Below are 15,605 nucleotides of genomic sequence, written 5' to 3' on the forward strand. Positions count from 1 at the left end.
GCAAATTGAAGCAAAACAAATTATTGCAATGATGGTGAAGAGCACTGGAGCATGAACCTTTATCACCTCGAGTAAAACCTTTTTTTATTATTTCTGGTTTACAAACTTAATCATCTGAGTAGAACTGCTGCAGATTTGATGAAGGCAAAGATGTAAGCTGTGACTTTATTTTAATTCTGGCTTACCATTCCCCATGCAAGGTGCTGTGAGTGCACTCCAAATAAATTTTACGGCATATCATAACCGTGCTGTGCCAAAATGTTTTAAACAGCTATATTCACAGTTCGTAAATAACTGTCACAGTACATGAAGCATTTCCATTTCACAACAGCAACCAGAAGATACCTCCTTTTTATTATGTAGTAGGTACTTTTTCACAAAGGGAAAAGAACTTCTTTTCTAATCAGTTTGTTACTGGGAAACAAACATTCTGTTGGGTTTAGTTTGTTTGTTTTTATTTGTTGTGTAATATCTTTAAATGTATGCTATCTGGGTATAGTCTGAAGATAGCTTAGAAATTCTCCTTATGATGAGAATAAATAGTATTTCAGTATTGTTCCCAATAACTTTGCATCCATGCTATTACATCAATAACATGACATGACTTTTGACACAAATGTATACAGGATGTAAAGGAGCAAATTTTCTTCGGCCACGTGAGTGCACACGACACTCGACACGAAGGCACATATCATGGCCGCACCTTGCCCTTTATTATAAGTTTCGGCAGGAATGCGGTGAGCCGTTGCAGTTCCTCCTGTCCGACACCCCGGCACCCGTAAACGGTGAGTGTCTCGAGTTCAGACAGCCGTCCCACCGTCTCCTGCAGCGGCACACCCTCCAAGTCGGACCCGTGCAGGTCGAGGTGCCGGAGGCCGGACGCGTGCCGCAGGTCGGAGTAGGCGGCGGGCGGCAGGCCGGCATTCTCGCCCACGTCCAGGGTGCGCAGCTGTGGGCAGTGCCGCAGGAACGACAGGTCGCGCACGCCGTCCCCCGTACTGCCGCCCAAGCCCGACACGTCGAGTCGCTCGAGAGCGGGGAGGTGCGGCAGCAGGTCCGCGGCCAGCTGCTGCCAGCCGACTACACCGCCGCAACGCGAGAGGCGCAGGGCACGCAGCCGCCCCAGGTGCCGCAGCTCCCGCACCACCGCCGCGTCCACCCACGCGCACCACGACAGGTGCAGCTCTGCCAGTCCGGGCGGCAGGCTGGCGGCACACGACTGGCCACCCACGACCGACGTCCCCGACAGGACGAGCTCCTCCAACTGTGGCAGCGACCCCAGCACGGCATCCAGCGAGACGTTGCGCAGGTCGCACCTCGTAATTAAAAATTATATAGTTTTATTAAAAAACAGTTATAATTGAAAATATTTTCTGTTAAAATGTTAACATTGAAAGCAATGGAATAACTTTATGTGGTGTGCGTACTGTAAGACCTTCGGTACACACACCATCAGTTTGACTTGTCGCTCTAACGAAGTAGGCGAGTGTCAGCAATATGTCTCGTGGTCTTATTGTCACGTGTTTACCTTCTGCCGTTAGGTCAGACGATAGAAATGCCACTTGCATGCTTAGAGTAGCAGATTGATGGTGACCAACTTTAAATAGAACTTGATTAATTTTCACACACATTTATTAAAATAATAAAAAGCATAGACATTACGTATCTTGATTCTGGATGCTGTTTACAATTGACAATCTGAAGTTCCTTTGGTCTTGGTACGTTAATCTTATTCTCACATATCTCGGATACTTGACAAAGTGTCTATTCATTTATCTTCATGGCTATGTACAGGAAGACTGAAACTTGACTATAGACTGGTACAGACAAATGCAGACTGGTGCAGATAAATGCAGACTGACTAATCGGAGGTCTGTATGCTCATTATAATACCTCGCGCATTCAGGTATCACTGCGCGAGTGTGATCCACGAGGAGAAAAGGTTCTACGTTAGCAGCAATCTCACTGGCTATGTTACATATTAATACGCGGGTCGGCGGAAGCAGAATTTGGTCCATCTCTAAGGCAGTGCCATCTCGTAGTGCTGAGACGGACGAGCGCTGCCCCTGCGCTGTTGTGCTTAGCGGGGCGCGCTCTAGTGGGAAAGTTGTGTACGCACTGACTACGCGGAACTATGTACACAACACTTTATAATGCATTATCTTTTAAGTCAGGCTGCTCGCACGAAGATGTGTCATGCCAGGTGCGTGCGTGTGTGTGTGTGTGTGTGTGTGTGTGTGTGTGTGTGTGTGTGTGTGTGTGTGTGTGTGTGTGTGTGTGTGTGTGTGTAACAACTAGTACGTTTGACCTCGTAAAAACTGCTCATACTGTGAGAACAATGGAAAGGTCAAATCAAAACCTGAAGCATTTCATTTAAATGACACATATAAAGAGTCCTAAAATCCAAAAACAAATTTGCAAGTAAGAATATCATCCTATTAGACTAAAAACTGTTTCCATCCCACCCTGCAAGGGTTCCTCTTTCACTATTTCCCTTGCCCTTTTCACTCCTCATCCTGCGTCTTCTTGTTACTCCAATCCTACTTCAAAGGAACTTCATTTCACATGCGTGTAATCTGTTATATGCTTACATCTCTTTTCTTTATTTCCCATGTTTCAGACGCAGAGATCAGTATTGGGATGCAGTAACTTCTACTTTCTTTTTTGTGTGTGTGGTTTCAGTTGCCCAAGACTGCAGTCGTGTGTATGTGTGTGTTACTTTGTTTTTTGTACTATGTCTTTGTTCCAAATAGGCTCCAAACACTTCGCAGGAATGCTTCTGCCTGTCTGCCACATTCACTGATCTCTCTCATTTCTTCCATCTTCTTCTATCACACTTCACAAGTACTTGATACTCTCCATTTCAATTGTTCACCTGCAATTCTTATTCTGCTAGTCAGTCTGTTTCTTTCTAGTTGTAACCAGGAGGATCTCACAACTGTTTACATTAAATTTCATTCCTTACTTTCTCACAGTTTCTTCTCAAGCATCCAGCTGTTCTTTAATCTCCTCCTTCCTGTTTCCCCAGATCATCAAGTCATCCACAAGCACCACTGCTTTCATCTTGTCTTTGCCAGTTTTTTTATTTATTTATTTTTGCCACCTTAGCCATTATCTCATCCATGACTGCAATGAAGAGGAGACATGACTATGCACTGCAATGTTTAACAGAATTTGTTTGCTAAACCAATCCATCCTTTTATTTCCCACTTTCGCACAACTCAGACTTCCACAGCACATCTCCTCCACTCTGCTTATTGTCTTTTCTCCACTCCTTTTTTCTTCTAGTGCTTTCCAGACATTTCTTCTACACACTCTGTCGAATGCCTTAACGAAAAAGACCATCACGAGGTCTTCCCCAAATTCATAGTTGTGCTCCTTGAGCTGCCTCACTGCAAATGTGAAGCCAATAGTTGACCTCCCAAGTCTGAAGCCATGCTGTTCCTCTATCAATTTGTTCTCAATGCTTGTTCGGATTTTGCTCTCCAGGATTTTCTCATATACCTTGGCACATTATGGTATCAGAATGATTCCTCTGTAAATTCTACTATCCTTCCTATTTCCCTTCTTGAACACAGGGGCAGTTAGTGCCCTCTTCCAACCTTCTGGAGTCTTCTTATTCCACCAAACCCCATGATACAACCACTGTTTTGCAACTTCCCCTGCTGCCTTCAACATTTCGACATTTGTTTTGTCTGCATCTGGTGCCTTTCCACCTTTCATCTTGTCCAGTGCCATTTCTATTTCTTTCCATGTCATGTATGTATGTATGTATGTATGTACAGGCACTTAAAGAAGATGGAAAGAAGAAGATACATGAAATGGAGATGTGAAGGAAACGACTAAGAGGAAGAAAAAGGGATAGATATCAGATGGCTGAAAGGTGTAGAGGAGTGTGCTCAAAAAAGAGGTGAGTACTGGACTAGAGTGAACACAAAAAGATGGTGGAAAAACAGAACTAGATGGCGAGGCTTATGTTCCAAACAGACCCAGCCTGGGGCTGAAAACTGTTGAAGCACTATTTGTTGCTAATCTTTGACAAAATTTGATGTAAACAAACTCTCAGATTTCTGTGAGCTTTGTTAACTGAAAGAACTTTTGTGAACCACAATTTTCATTGAAAACGTGCCATATTAGTAAATAATTGTTTGATGTAAGCTGTTTCTTGGTATTTGCCTTAAGAATTTTGCTCTTGGTAGTAGTTTATTTTACAGACTTGTTTCAGACATTAGCTGTGGTGTTTATGCATATGCGAATTTCATACCATTATACTGCCACCTGCCTTACATATAATACCTTTTAGCATATGCAAATGAAGATATTTCATAATAATCACACAGAAAATGACTATAGGATCAATCTACATCTATACTCTGCAAACCACCTTGAGGTGGTACATCCCACTGTACCAGTTATTTGGGTTTCTTCCTGTTCCATTCATACATATATGGAGCAGAGGAAGACTGATTGTTTGAATGCCTCTGTGCGTGCAGTAATCATTCTAATCTTTCCTCACATTCCCTGTGCGAGCGATACATAGGAGGTTGTAGTATATCCCTCAAGTAGCCATTTAAAGCTGGTTCTTCAAACTTTGTTAATGGACTTTCTCAGGATAGTTTACCTCCATCTTCAAGAATCTGCCATTTCAGTTCCTTCAGTATCTCTGTATCTACCACGACTAAACAAACCTGTGACTATTCGTGCTGCCCTTCTCTGTATATGTTCAATATCCCCTTTTATCTGGTATGGGTCCCACACACTTGAGCAGTATTTTAGGATGGGTCACACAAGTGATTTGTAAGCAGTCTCTTTTGTAGAATGATTACACTTCCCCAGTGTAAACCGAAGTCTACCATCTGCTTTATCCACAACTGAACGTATGTGATCATTCCATTTCATATTCCTACAAAGTATTACTCCCAGGTATTTGTATAAGTTTGCTGATACCAACAGTGAGTCACTGCTATTTTAGTCATAGAATGCTATCTTTTCTCGTTTTGTGAAGTGCAAGATTTTACATTTCTGAACATTTAGGGCAAGTTGCCAGTCTTTGCACCACGTTGAACTCATATCACGATCTGACTGAACATTTATGCAGCTTCTTTCATTATAGATAAGTACATCATCTGCAAAAAGCCTGATTTTACTATTTTCCGCAGTGTCATTAATATATAAGATGAAGAGCACGGGTCCCAACACCCTTTCCTGGGGCACACGTCTGATGATGACTCCAAGATAACATGCTGTGTCCTCCCTACCAAAAAGTCCTCACTCCAGTCACAAATTCTGCTTGATACCCCACATGATCATACTTTTGACAATAAGCATAGGAGTGATGCTGAGTGAAATGCTTTTCAGAAATCAAGAAATACTGCATCTATCTGGCTGCCTTTATTCAAAGCTTTCAGTACGTAAAGTGAGAAGAGTGCAAGCAGGTTTCGCACGCTCAGCCTCTGATTTGATGTGTAGTGCACACCGACCCATTTAGGGGGAGCCTGCAGTTTTCAACCCTATGGCGCAAGTCCAGGAAGTAGTAGCCTAGCTTGTCACAGAACTTTTGAAGTCTCTGGTTCAGTCCTTCCGCTCGACTCAGAAGCAAAGGGCCACGATCAGTCCTGGGAAGAACAATGCTGCAAATTATGAGCTTCATTGCAACTCCACACACAGGGCTAGTATTCTCAACCATCTCTGCCAATCACTGGAATGACCCAAAACTGACTTCGGAGCCCAGACGACAGGTATCATTTGTTCTAACCTGCAGCACAATCTGCAGCTGGATGCACCCCGTACCCTCGGTGGCTGCTGAAATAACCTCTTCAACATGTTCAATGAGACCCCCAGCCATACACACCGAGTGCATCTGGTGTCCTTTTCTGTCCCTTGCTGCCTTTTCCTGAAGGAGGAATATGTGTATGTGTATGCAATCAGCGTAAGGTATGCAATATACACAGTTTCCATAGGCAATTGCTGCACATGCAAAAATTGCTATGTATCACAGAATATATATAATATATTTAAAAACAAAGATGATGTGACTTACCATACGAAAGCGCTGGCAGGTCGACAGAAACACAAACAGACACATACATACACACAAAATTCAAGCTTTCGCAACAGGAAAGAGGGAAGGAGAGGGAAAGACGAAAGGAAGTGGGTTTTAAGGGAGAGGGTAAGGAGTCATTCCAATCCCGGGAGCGGAAAGACTTACCTTAGGGGGAAAAAAGGACGGGTATACACTCGCACACACACATATCCATCCACACATATACAGACACAAGCAGACATATTTAAAGACAAAGAGTTTGGGCAGAGATGTCAGTCGAGGCGGAAGTGCAGAGGCAAAGATGATGTTGAATGAAAGGTGAGGTGTGAGTGGCGGCAACTTGAAATTAGCGGAGATTGAGGCCTGGTGGGTAACGGGAAGAGAGGATATATTGAAGAGCAAGTTCCCATCTCCGGAGTTCGGATAGGTCGGTGTTGTTGGGAAGTATTCAGATAACTCGGACGGTGTAACACTGTGCCAAGATGTGCTGGCCGTGCACCAAGGCATGTTTAGCCACAGGGTGATCCTCATTACCAACAAACACTGTCTGCCTGTGTCCATTCACGCGAATGGACAGTTTGTTGCTGGTCATTCCCACATAGAATGCATCACAGTGTAGGCAGGTCAGTTGGTAAATCACGTGGGTGCTTTCACATGTGGCTCTGCCTTTGATCGTGTACACCTTCCGGGTTACAGGACTGGAGTAGGTGGTGGTAGGAGGGTGCATGGGATAGGTTTTACACCGGGGGCGGTTACAAGGATAGCAGTCAGAGGGTAGGGAAGGTGGTTTGGGGATTTCATAGGGATTAACTAACAGGTTACGAAGGTTAGGTGGACGGCGGAAAGACACTCTTGGTGGAGTGGGGAGGATTTCATGAAGGATGGATCTCATTTCAGGGCAGGATTTGAGGAAGTCGTATCCCTGCTGGAGAGCCACATTCAGAGTCTGGTCCAGTCCCGGAAAGTAACCTGTCACAAGTGGGGCACTTTTGTAGTTCTTCTGTGGGAGGTTCTGGGTTTGAGGGGATGAGGAAGTGGCTCTGGTTATTTGCTTCTGTACCAGGTCGGGAGGGTAGTTGCGGGATGCGAAAGCTGTTGTCAGGTTGTTGGTGTAATGGTTCAGGGATTCCGGACTGGAGCAGATTCGTTTGCCACGAAGACCTAGGCTGTAGGGAAGGGACCATTTGATGTGGAATGGGTGGCAGCTGTCATAATGGAGGTACTGTTGCTTGTTGGTGCGTTTGATGTGGACGGACGTGTGAAGCTGGCCATTGGACAAGTGGAGGTCAATGTCAAGGAAAGTGGCACGGGATTTGGAGTAGGACCAGGTGAATCTGATGGAACCAAAGGAGTTGAGGTTGGAGAGGAAATTCTGGAGTTCTTCTTCACTGTGAGTCCAGATCATGCAGATGTCATCAATAAATCTGTACCAAACTTTGGGTTGGCAGGCCTGGGTAACCAAGAAGGCTTCCTCTAAGCGACCCATGAATAGATTGGTGTACGAGGGGGCCATCCTGGTATCCATGGCTGTTCCCTTTAATTGTTGGTATGTCTGGCCTTCAAAAGTGAAGAAGTTGTGGGTCAGGATGAAGCTGGCTAAGGTGATGAGGAAAGAGGTTTTAGGTAGGGTGGCAGGTGATCGACGTGAAAGGAAATGCTCCATCGCAGCGAGGCCCTGGACGTGCAGAATATTTGTGTATAAGGACGTGGCATCAATGGTTACAAGGATGGTTTCCGGGGGTAACACATTGGGTAAGGATTCCAGGCGTTCGAGAAAGTGGTTGGTGTCTTTGATAAAGGATGGGAGACTGCATGTAAAGGGTTGAAGGTGTTAATCTACATAGGCAAAGATACGTTCTGTGGGGGCTTGGTAACCAGCTACAATGGAGCGACCGGGATGATTGGGTTTGTGGATTTTAGGAAGAAGGTAGAAGGTAGGAGTGCAGGGTGTCGGTGGGGTCAGGAGGTTGATGGAGTCAGGTGAAAGGTTTTGCAGGGGGCCTAAGGTTCTGAGGATTCCTTGAAGCTCCGCCTGGACATCGGGAATGGGGTTACCTTGGCAAACTTTGTATGTGGTGTTGTCTGAAAGCTGACGCAGTTCCTCAGCCACATACTCCTGACGATCAAGTACCACGGTCGTGGAACCCTTGTCCGCCGGAAGAATGACGATGGATCGGTCAGCCTTCAGATCACGGATAGCCTGGGCTGCAGCAGTTGTGATGTTGGGGGTAGGATTAAGGTTTTTTAAGAAGGATTGAGAAGCAAGGCTGGAAGTCAGATATTCCTGGAAGGTTTGGAGAGGGTGATTTTGAGGAAGAGGAGGTGGGTCCCGCTGCGACGGAGGACGGAACTGTTCCAGGCAGGGTTCAATTTGGATGGTGTCTTGGGGAGTTGGATCATTAGGGGTAGGATTAGGATCATTTTTCTTCGTGGCAAAGTGATATTTCCAGCAGAGAGTACGAGTGTATGGCAGTAAATCTTTGACGAGGGCTGTTTGGTTGAATCTGGGAGTGGGGCTGAAGGTGAGGCCTTTGGATAGGACAGAGGTTTCGGATTGGGAGAGAGGTTTGGAGGAAAGGTTAACTACTGAATTAGGGTGTAGTGGTTCCTGATTGTGTTGATTGGAATTTAGAGGTTTTGGAGGGAGTGGTGCTGGAAGTGGGAGATTGAGTAGATGGGAGAGACTGGGTTTGTGTGCAATGAGAGGAGGTTGAGGTTTGCTGGAAAGGTTGTGAAGGGCGAGTGAGTTGCCTTTCCGGAGGTGGGAAACCAGAAGATTGGATAGTTTTTTGAGGTGGAGGGTGGCATGCTGTTCTAATTTACGGTTGGCCTGTAGGAGGATGCTCTGGACAGCCGGTGTGGATGTGGGAGAGGAAAGATTAAGGACTTTTATTAAGGATAGGAGTTGACGGGTGTGTTCATTGGCTGAGTTGATGTGTAGGTGAAGGATTACGTGGGTGAGGGCAATGGATTGTTCAGTTTGGAACTGGTATAGGGACTGATGGAAAGAAGGGTTGCAGCCAGAGATGGGAACTTTAAGTGTGAGGCCTTTGGGTGTAATGCCAAATGTGAGACAAACCTGAGAAAATAGAATATGGGAGCGTAATCTGGCTAGGGCGAAGGCATGTTTGTGGAGGGAATGTAAATAAAACTTAATTGGGTCGTAGGGGTGTTATGAGGGTGACATGGTATAAGAAGGTGGAAAGTGTAGCATGAGGCTGAAATGAAAATGAAAATAAAAATAAATGGGGAGGGATAATGGTGGACTGGAAAGTAACTGGAGATCTGGTGTGAAAAAAGGCGAAAAGGTGTTGGTTACAGCTGGGCTATGTTGGACTTGGATTGGTAGACAACGATGTGCACAAAGGTTAGGTGGTTGTGTTGCCGCCAAAACACGTTAGAGGACGGAGAAATTCGGGAAAATTTCGAAAAAACTGCGTGTAATATATTAAAAGGAGTGGTTTTGTGGAGGCAGATTATGAAAATGAGGCTAACAATTGTCTGACGAAGAAATAATGACGTTAAAACCTGTGGGAAGCGGCTAAAAATTATCAGTGATGTGGGAAAAACGGAAATGGAAATAAAGCGAAAGTTATTAGAACTAGCCGAAATGGTTGTTTAAAAGGTGAAAGGAACTGTTTGTGAACTAGAAATGGTGGATTTTATAGCGGAGGTAGTCAGAGCCACATGTGAAAGCACCCACGTGATTTACCAACTGACCTGCCTACACTGTGATGCATTCTATGTGGGAATGACCAGCAACAAACTGTCCATTCGCATGAATGGACACAGGCAGACAGTGTTTGTTGGTAATGAGGATCACCCTGTGGCTAAACATGCCTTGGTGCACGGCCAGCACATCTTGGCACAGTGTTACACCGTCCGGGTTATCTGGATACTTCCCACCAATACCAACCTATCCGAACTCCGGAGATGGGAACTTGCTCTTCAATATATCCTCTCTTCCCATTACCCACCAGGCCTCAATCTCCGCTAATTTCAAGTTGCCGCCTCTCACACCTCACCTTTCATTCAACATCATCTTTGCCTCTGCACTTCCGCCTCGACTGACATCTCTGCCCAAACTCTTTGTCTTTAAATATGTCTGTTTGTGTCTGTATATGTGTGGATGGATATGTGTGTGTGTGTGTGCGAGTGTATACCCGTCCTTTTTTCCCCCTAAGGTAAGTCTTTCCGCTCCCGGGATTGGAATGACTCCTTACCCTCTCCCTTAAAACCCACTTCCTTTCGTCTTTCCCTCTCCTTCCCTCTTTCCTGATGAGGCAACAGTTTGTTGCGAAAGCTTGAATTTTGTGTGTATGTATGTATCTGTTTGTGTTTCTATCGACCTGCCAGCGCTTTCGTATGGTAAGTCACATCATCTTTGTTTTTAAATATATTTTTCCTGCGTGGAATGTTTCCCTCTATTATATAGAATATATATAATGCTACACATCTAATCTGTATTACCTCTGTTAGCAGAACAAAGAAATGTGTTGTCATTAAAAACTACTAGTGAAATTTTCAGCAATTTTTTGTTTATTCAATTGGCCTGTTCACTTAAAATAATGTTTCATTATTTTTTTTTCATACAGAAATTACACACGGCTAAATTAAAAAAAAAAAAAAAGTGAAGCGTGGTGGAAAATATAATTTCTTACTGGCAGGAATGATTGTGTTGGCACCGGATGACTTTATGGGAGATGCACAACAAATGATATCCAAGTAATTTCCTACCCTTTTGATCGCAGTGCTGAGTTAGCTGTGTGCAAATGAACACGAGTTTTTCCCACATTGAACATGTGTTCATTCTTCAAAGTTACTTCAAATCAAAATCTTTCTCAAAATGTCAGGAAAACTTTAGTGTAGCTTTTCCTAAAACAAGGCTGCCTAACAAATCAATGATTTCGCACACAGTAGCTTGTTTCAGAATGACTGACAATTGGAAGTGTGTATGAATGTGAATGTTCTGGCCGGACTTCAGTCTTTAGCGATGCCTCATTGGAAAATAATGAGCTTCATTGTTACTTTCACCAAGGAAGTCAATACGAAAACTGTCTCAGCAAACTGGAATGTCTTACAGGAGTATTCGCAAAGCGACAAAGAAGCTGAAACTCACAAAGAAGCTGAAACTCCGCCTTATCGCTTTCACATTTTGCATGAACTTCCAGAACCTGATAAGCGGAGAAAGTCTACATAACTGTCAATGATTCTTGCACCTTACTCACAACAGTGTTTTGGTGATGGATTCTGTTTTCTACTCTGATGAAGCATGGTTTCATCTATGTGGCTATGTAATCCATCAGAAGGACAGATATTGGAGTTCAGGAAGTCCTCATGTTTTCCAAGATACCCCACTACATTCACAGAATGTTGGAGTTTGGCGTGCAATTTCATCCAAAAGAATTGTAGGCCCAAGTTTTTTCCTGGAAATAATAGCGGCTGAACTTTACCATGACATGATCATGCAGTTTACTGCTATGTTAGTGGACAATGAATGATATTGTTGGCTGCGGCAAAATACTGCAACAGTGCATAAGGTGAATAGCAGCACAATAATGTTTGCAAGTTCTTTGGGGGGACATTATTTTACATGATCTGTGGCTGCCTAGATCCCCAGATTTATCTCTCTGCAACCTTTTTTCTTTGGGGAAAAGTCAAGGATACTGTCTATAATAACAGCTTTCACACAACTGACCAACTGAAGCACAATGGAAAAGGTGTAATATACCGCATAAGTGTAGTGACCATCCAAAAAGTAGCAGCTAACATGAAGAAACGTGTTGAGATGTGTGTCCCAGGACATGGACATTTCCAGCACATTTTACAATAAAATATATATTGCGAGTACACTGATCATTCAAAACATTATAACCACTGCCCACCACGATGTTGGATGTGACCTGGTAACCACGTCGCAGAGGCATTGCTGTGGCACGTTAACACAAGTGAACGTAGCAAGCCAACGCCCAGCGAGACATCCAGAGCTATGCGTCCACACTCCTCGACGTTCCCAGAGTGAATGACGCTCCGTGGTGCGGCGCAGCTGGACCCCAGTAGCGCTTATCGCACCACAACTTCCGGTCGCCACGCGCAAGCACAGTGCCAGCGCGCCTTATCAGTCCCGACTGGCGCGACTGGAAACCAATTTTTCTGCAACACGGGCCTAGTAATACTAGGGCCCGTGTTACCCGGTAATGCAGTAAGAAAGGTGTGTAAGTGGAGCAGATGTGGACGCAGAATCACCCGAGTGGAGATACGGGCTACAAACAGGGAAATCCATTGAGAAAAGTGTCTTTGACAAAAGACAGGTTATTATCATTATGCAGAGACTGTCAAAGAGTATCTCAAAAATGGTGAAACTGGTCGAATGTTCACAAGCTACTGTAATGAGCACCTGTGGAAAGAGGCAGGAGGACAGTGAACCACTAGGTGCTAAATGGTGGGATGTCAACAACTCTTCAAAGAATGTGGGTTTCGAAGGCCTGTCTGCCAATAAAGTAGGATAGCTGGTGATCTGTGGCATCTCTGCCAAAAGAGCACAATGGTGATGCACACACAATTGTTTCGGAGCACACTGTTCATCGTACACTGTTGAACATGGAACTCTGCAGTAGACCACCCCTACATGTTCACATGTTGACCTAACGACATCATCAATTACAGCTGCAGTGAATTGCAGTGGGTACATGACCATCAGGATTCGACCATCGGTCAACGGAAACATGTCAGAGTGAATCACAGTTTTGCTACATTAGGTTGACGGTCGTCTCGACAAATGCCACCACTGAGGCGAATTGCGGCTCGAAACGTGCAGCATCCCACGGATGCAGTCTGATGAGAGCAGTGTTATGCTGTGGGAGATATTCTCCTGAGCTTGCTTGGGACCTGTGGTAGTAATCAGAGACATGCTGACAGCTGCAAACCACCTGCTTCCCTTCATGCTCAGTGTCTTCCCCAACAGCGATGTCATCTTCCAGCAGTATGATTGTCATTGTCTTGGAGCTAGAAACCTGTACAATCATTTAAGGAGCATTATAGTGAACTCAGGTTGATATCTCGGCGACCAAATTTGTCTATACTGAGGCCGGTGAAACTTTGCCCTTGATGTGTGTGTTTCAGGTTGGCAGGATAACAGTTTACCGAGTGAAGGTTGAGAAGCATGTGGTGCCAGGTGTGTGGCATGAATCAGTCCCAGTGCAGTAATCACTTCCTGTCATGACGTCAAAGCTCCCGCGTCGCTGGCTTTGTTTTGTGTGTACATAAGCAACATGTATTGTGGTTGGTTTCTCCTGTGTGATTGCATTGTTCTATGCTTCAGGAAATTCTGACAAGAGAAAAAAGATACAGAAAAGAGATCATTTGTACAATATGTTGTGTCCAGGTGTGCCGCTAAACAGCCAGGCACTGAAGTTATTACAGAGAACTATTGAGTTTTATGAGCAGGGAGAGAATATGTAAGTATTCACGGACGGCCATCGGTTCCTGCCAATAAAGTAGTAAAACGCACAGGAAAAACTCTTAGACTTATTGGAAGAACAGTAATAGGTAAGGGAGTGACATTGCAAAAGTTGAAAGATGGAGATGCGGGCCGTAATGATTCAGAGGCGTCTGGATTGGATAATGTAATTTTAGTAACTCCTGGAAAGAAGAAAAGGCAGCCTACCCCCCCCCCCCCCCCCCTGCCCCAACAGTCTTAGATTCCTTTCAGAGTGATGGTATTTGGTATTTGCAGTCATCTTTATGCTTACTGCAGCAGGAAAGAGTAGCCTACCATAGCAAAGTTGCAATTATCGTTAAAAGAAAGTGAACTTTTCAGGGGTGGGAAAACTTCATTGAAAACTGTGCTGAAAAGTATGGGTTTCCATTACAAAGTGCTAGATGGATGGAAAGTCCTGTTAGAAAAGATGCATACTGTAACAGTTCAAAGCATATTCTTGCACAAAATTGTGGGCACGGACATTAATTCCATAATATGGCTAGACAAAACATGGGTTAATGCCAGGGAAGCTGTCAGTAAATGATGGATGCAAGACACTCCAAGCAGTAGTGGTCATCACACAATGGTAAGAGGAGCTAGATTAATTGTGGTCCATGCAGTTTTTTCCAGTGGTTTTGTTCCCGACACACTTTTAGCTTTTTGGTCGAAAAAGACAGGTAGTTACCATGAGGACATGGATCACACATGATTTGTTGAGTGGTTCAGGAACCTTTTAAAACATCTTCCTATTTTCGTGGCACAAAGACTGTTCCATAAAATTTCAGGCATGCAGTCGCATATTAGAAGAAGCTCGAAATTTTATGGAACACCTTTTAAAATAGTTTTCAGTTCCTACAACAATTGTAATGGACAATGCTCCATATCATTCAGTGATACTGAACAAGGCCCCAACAACAAATGACCACAAAGAAGTTATGGTGTAGTGGTTACAGGCACAAAAGAGTGGTGCAGATATCAGCATGACGAAGTTTTTGTTATATTTGCTTGTTAATGAAAATAAGCCAATGATGCCTACTTACATAGTGGATGAAATCGCAAAGGAGCAGCATCATACTGTAATAAGGATGCCACAATATCACTGCCATTTCAATCGCACAGAGTTAGTATGGAGTGATGTGAAGACATATATAAAAAACAATAATAAGTCCTTTACAATATGAGAGGTGGAAAGGCTGTTGCATGAAGCTCTTGTGACTGAGGATGCAGCCTGATGCAGAAAAAAAAGGTCGAGCACACTGAAAACTTATTCGAGCAGCACAGACATTGGAAGGTATCACTGGTGACCGTGAACAGCTAATGATTTATCTTGGTGATGACAACGATGAAGATGGTTTCACCTCTGATTCCAACAACAGTGATGATGGGGAGCTGGATGCAATTGTGTCATTGTCACCATAAATTGATGAGTGAAAAGCTATGAACATTAGTTATTTATTGCATCAATGTCAAAATAAAATGTAGGGTGAGAAGCTACAACCTCGGTTATTATTTATTTTGTAAACTATGTACCATACTGTTTTCAAGATATCGGTCATCATCAAACGCTTATTTCCTGTATTTCTTTGCTCCATTATCGAAGGCGTGTGCAATGTTATACTTGTATCTACAGTATAATGCAGTTGTTTATTTTCTGTCTTGTGGTAGCAACTCAAAAACAAATTGTTATTGCCCAGTAGCGTACATTTACGAGGTAGAGCAGAAATCCGTATCGTCTGCTATGTATGTAGAGGCTGCTGTTGCAACATTGCTATTGCAGTATAGCCAACCTAACTTGACATAATGTGAACTGTCAAGTGCAATGTTTTACTGGCTCAGATATAATGTAAATCCTACGGAACCCATCTGGGTGGCCATCACCATGTATGAAAATCAATGGCCCATTATTACACAAATTACATGACCTGTGTGTAGACATCTGATGCCACATACCTCCACAAATAAACTATCGGATCCCTGACATGCAGAATCAGTGATGCATTCATTCCAAAGGCAGACAACTTTACGTTTAAGCACGTCATGTCACCAGAGGTTGAACAATGTCCTCATTTCTGTCCTTGTATT

General features: G+C 44.0%; 1 protein-coding gene across 1 annotated transcript in view; it reads right to left on the reverse strand.

Annotated features, from left to right (window-relative positions):
* Positions 1-276: 276 nt before the first annotated feature.
* Positions 277-15,605, reverse strand: part of LOC124719678 (F-box/LRR-repeat protein 14-like) — a 95,162-nt gene continuing 79,833 nt past the window's right edge. Inside the window, exon 4 of the mRNA XM_047244888.1 lies at positions 277-1,316. Within this exon, the coding sequence (XP_047100844.1) occupies positions 692-1,316 (625 nt within the window). The 3' untranslated portion in view covers positions 277-691. The remainder of the gene's footprint in view (positions 1,317-15,605) is intronic.

This window comes from Schistocerca piceifrons, chromosome 11, assembly GCF_021461385.2.
Source record: "Schistocerca piceifrons isolate TAMUIC-IGC-003096 chromosome 11, iqSchPice1.1, whole genome shotgun sequence".
Lineage (NCBI taxonomy): Eukaryota > Metazoa > Arthropoda > Insecta > Orthoptera > Acrididae > Schistocerca > Schistocerca piceifrons.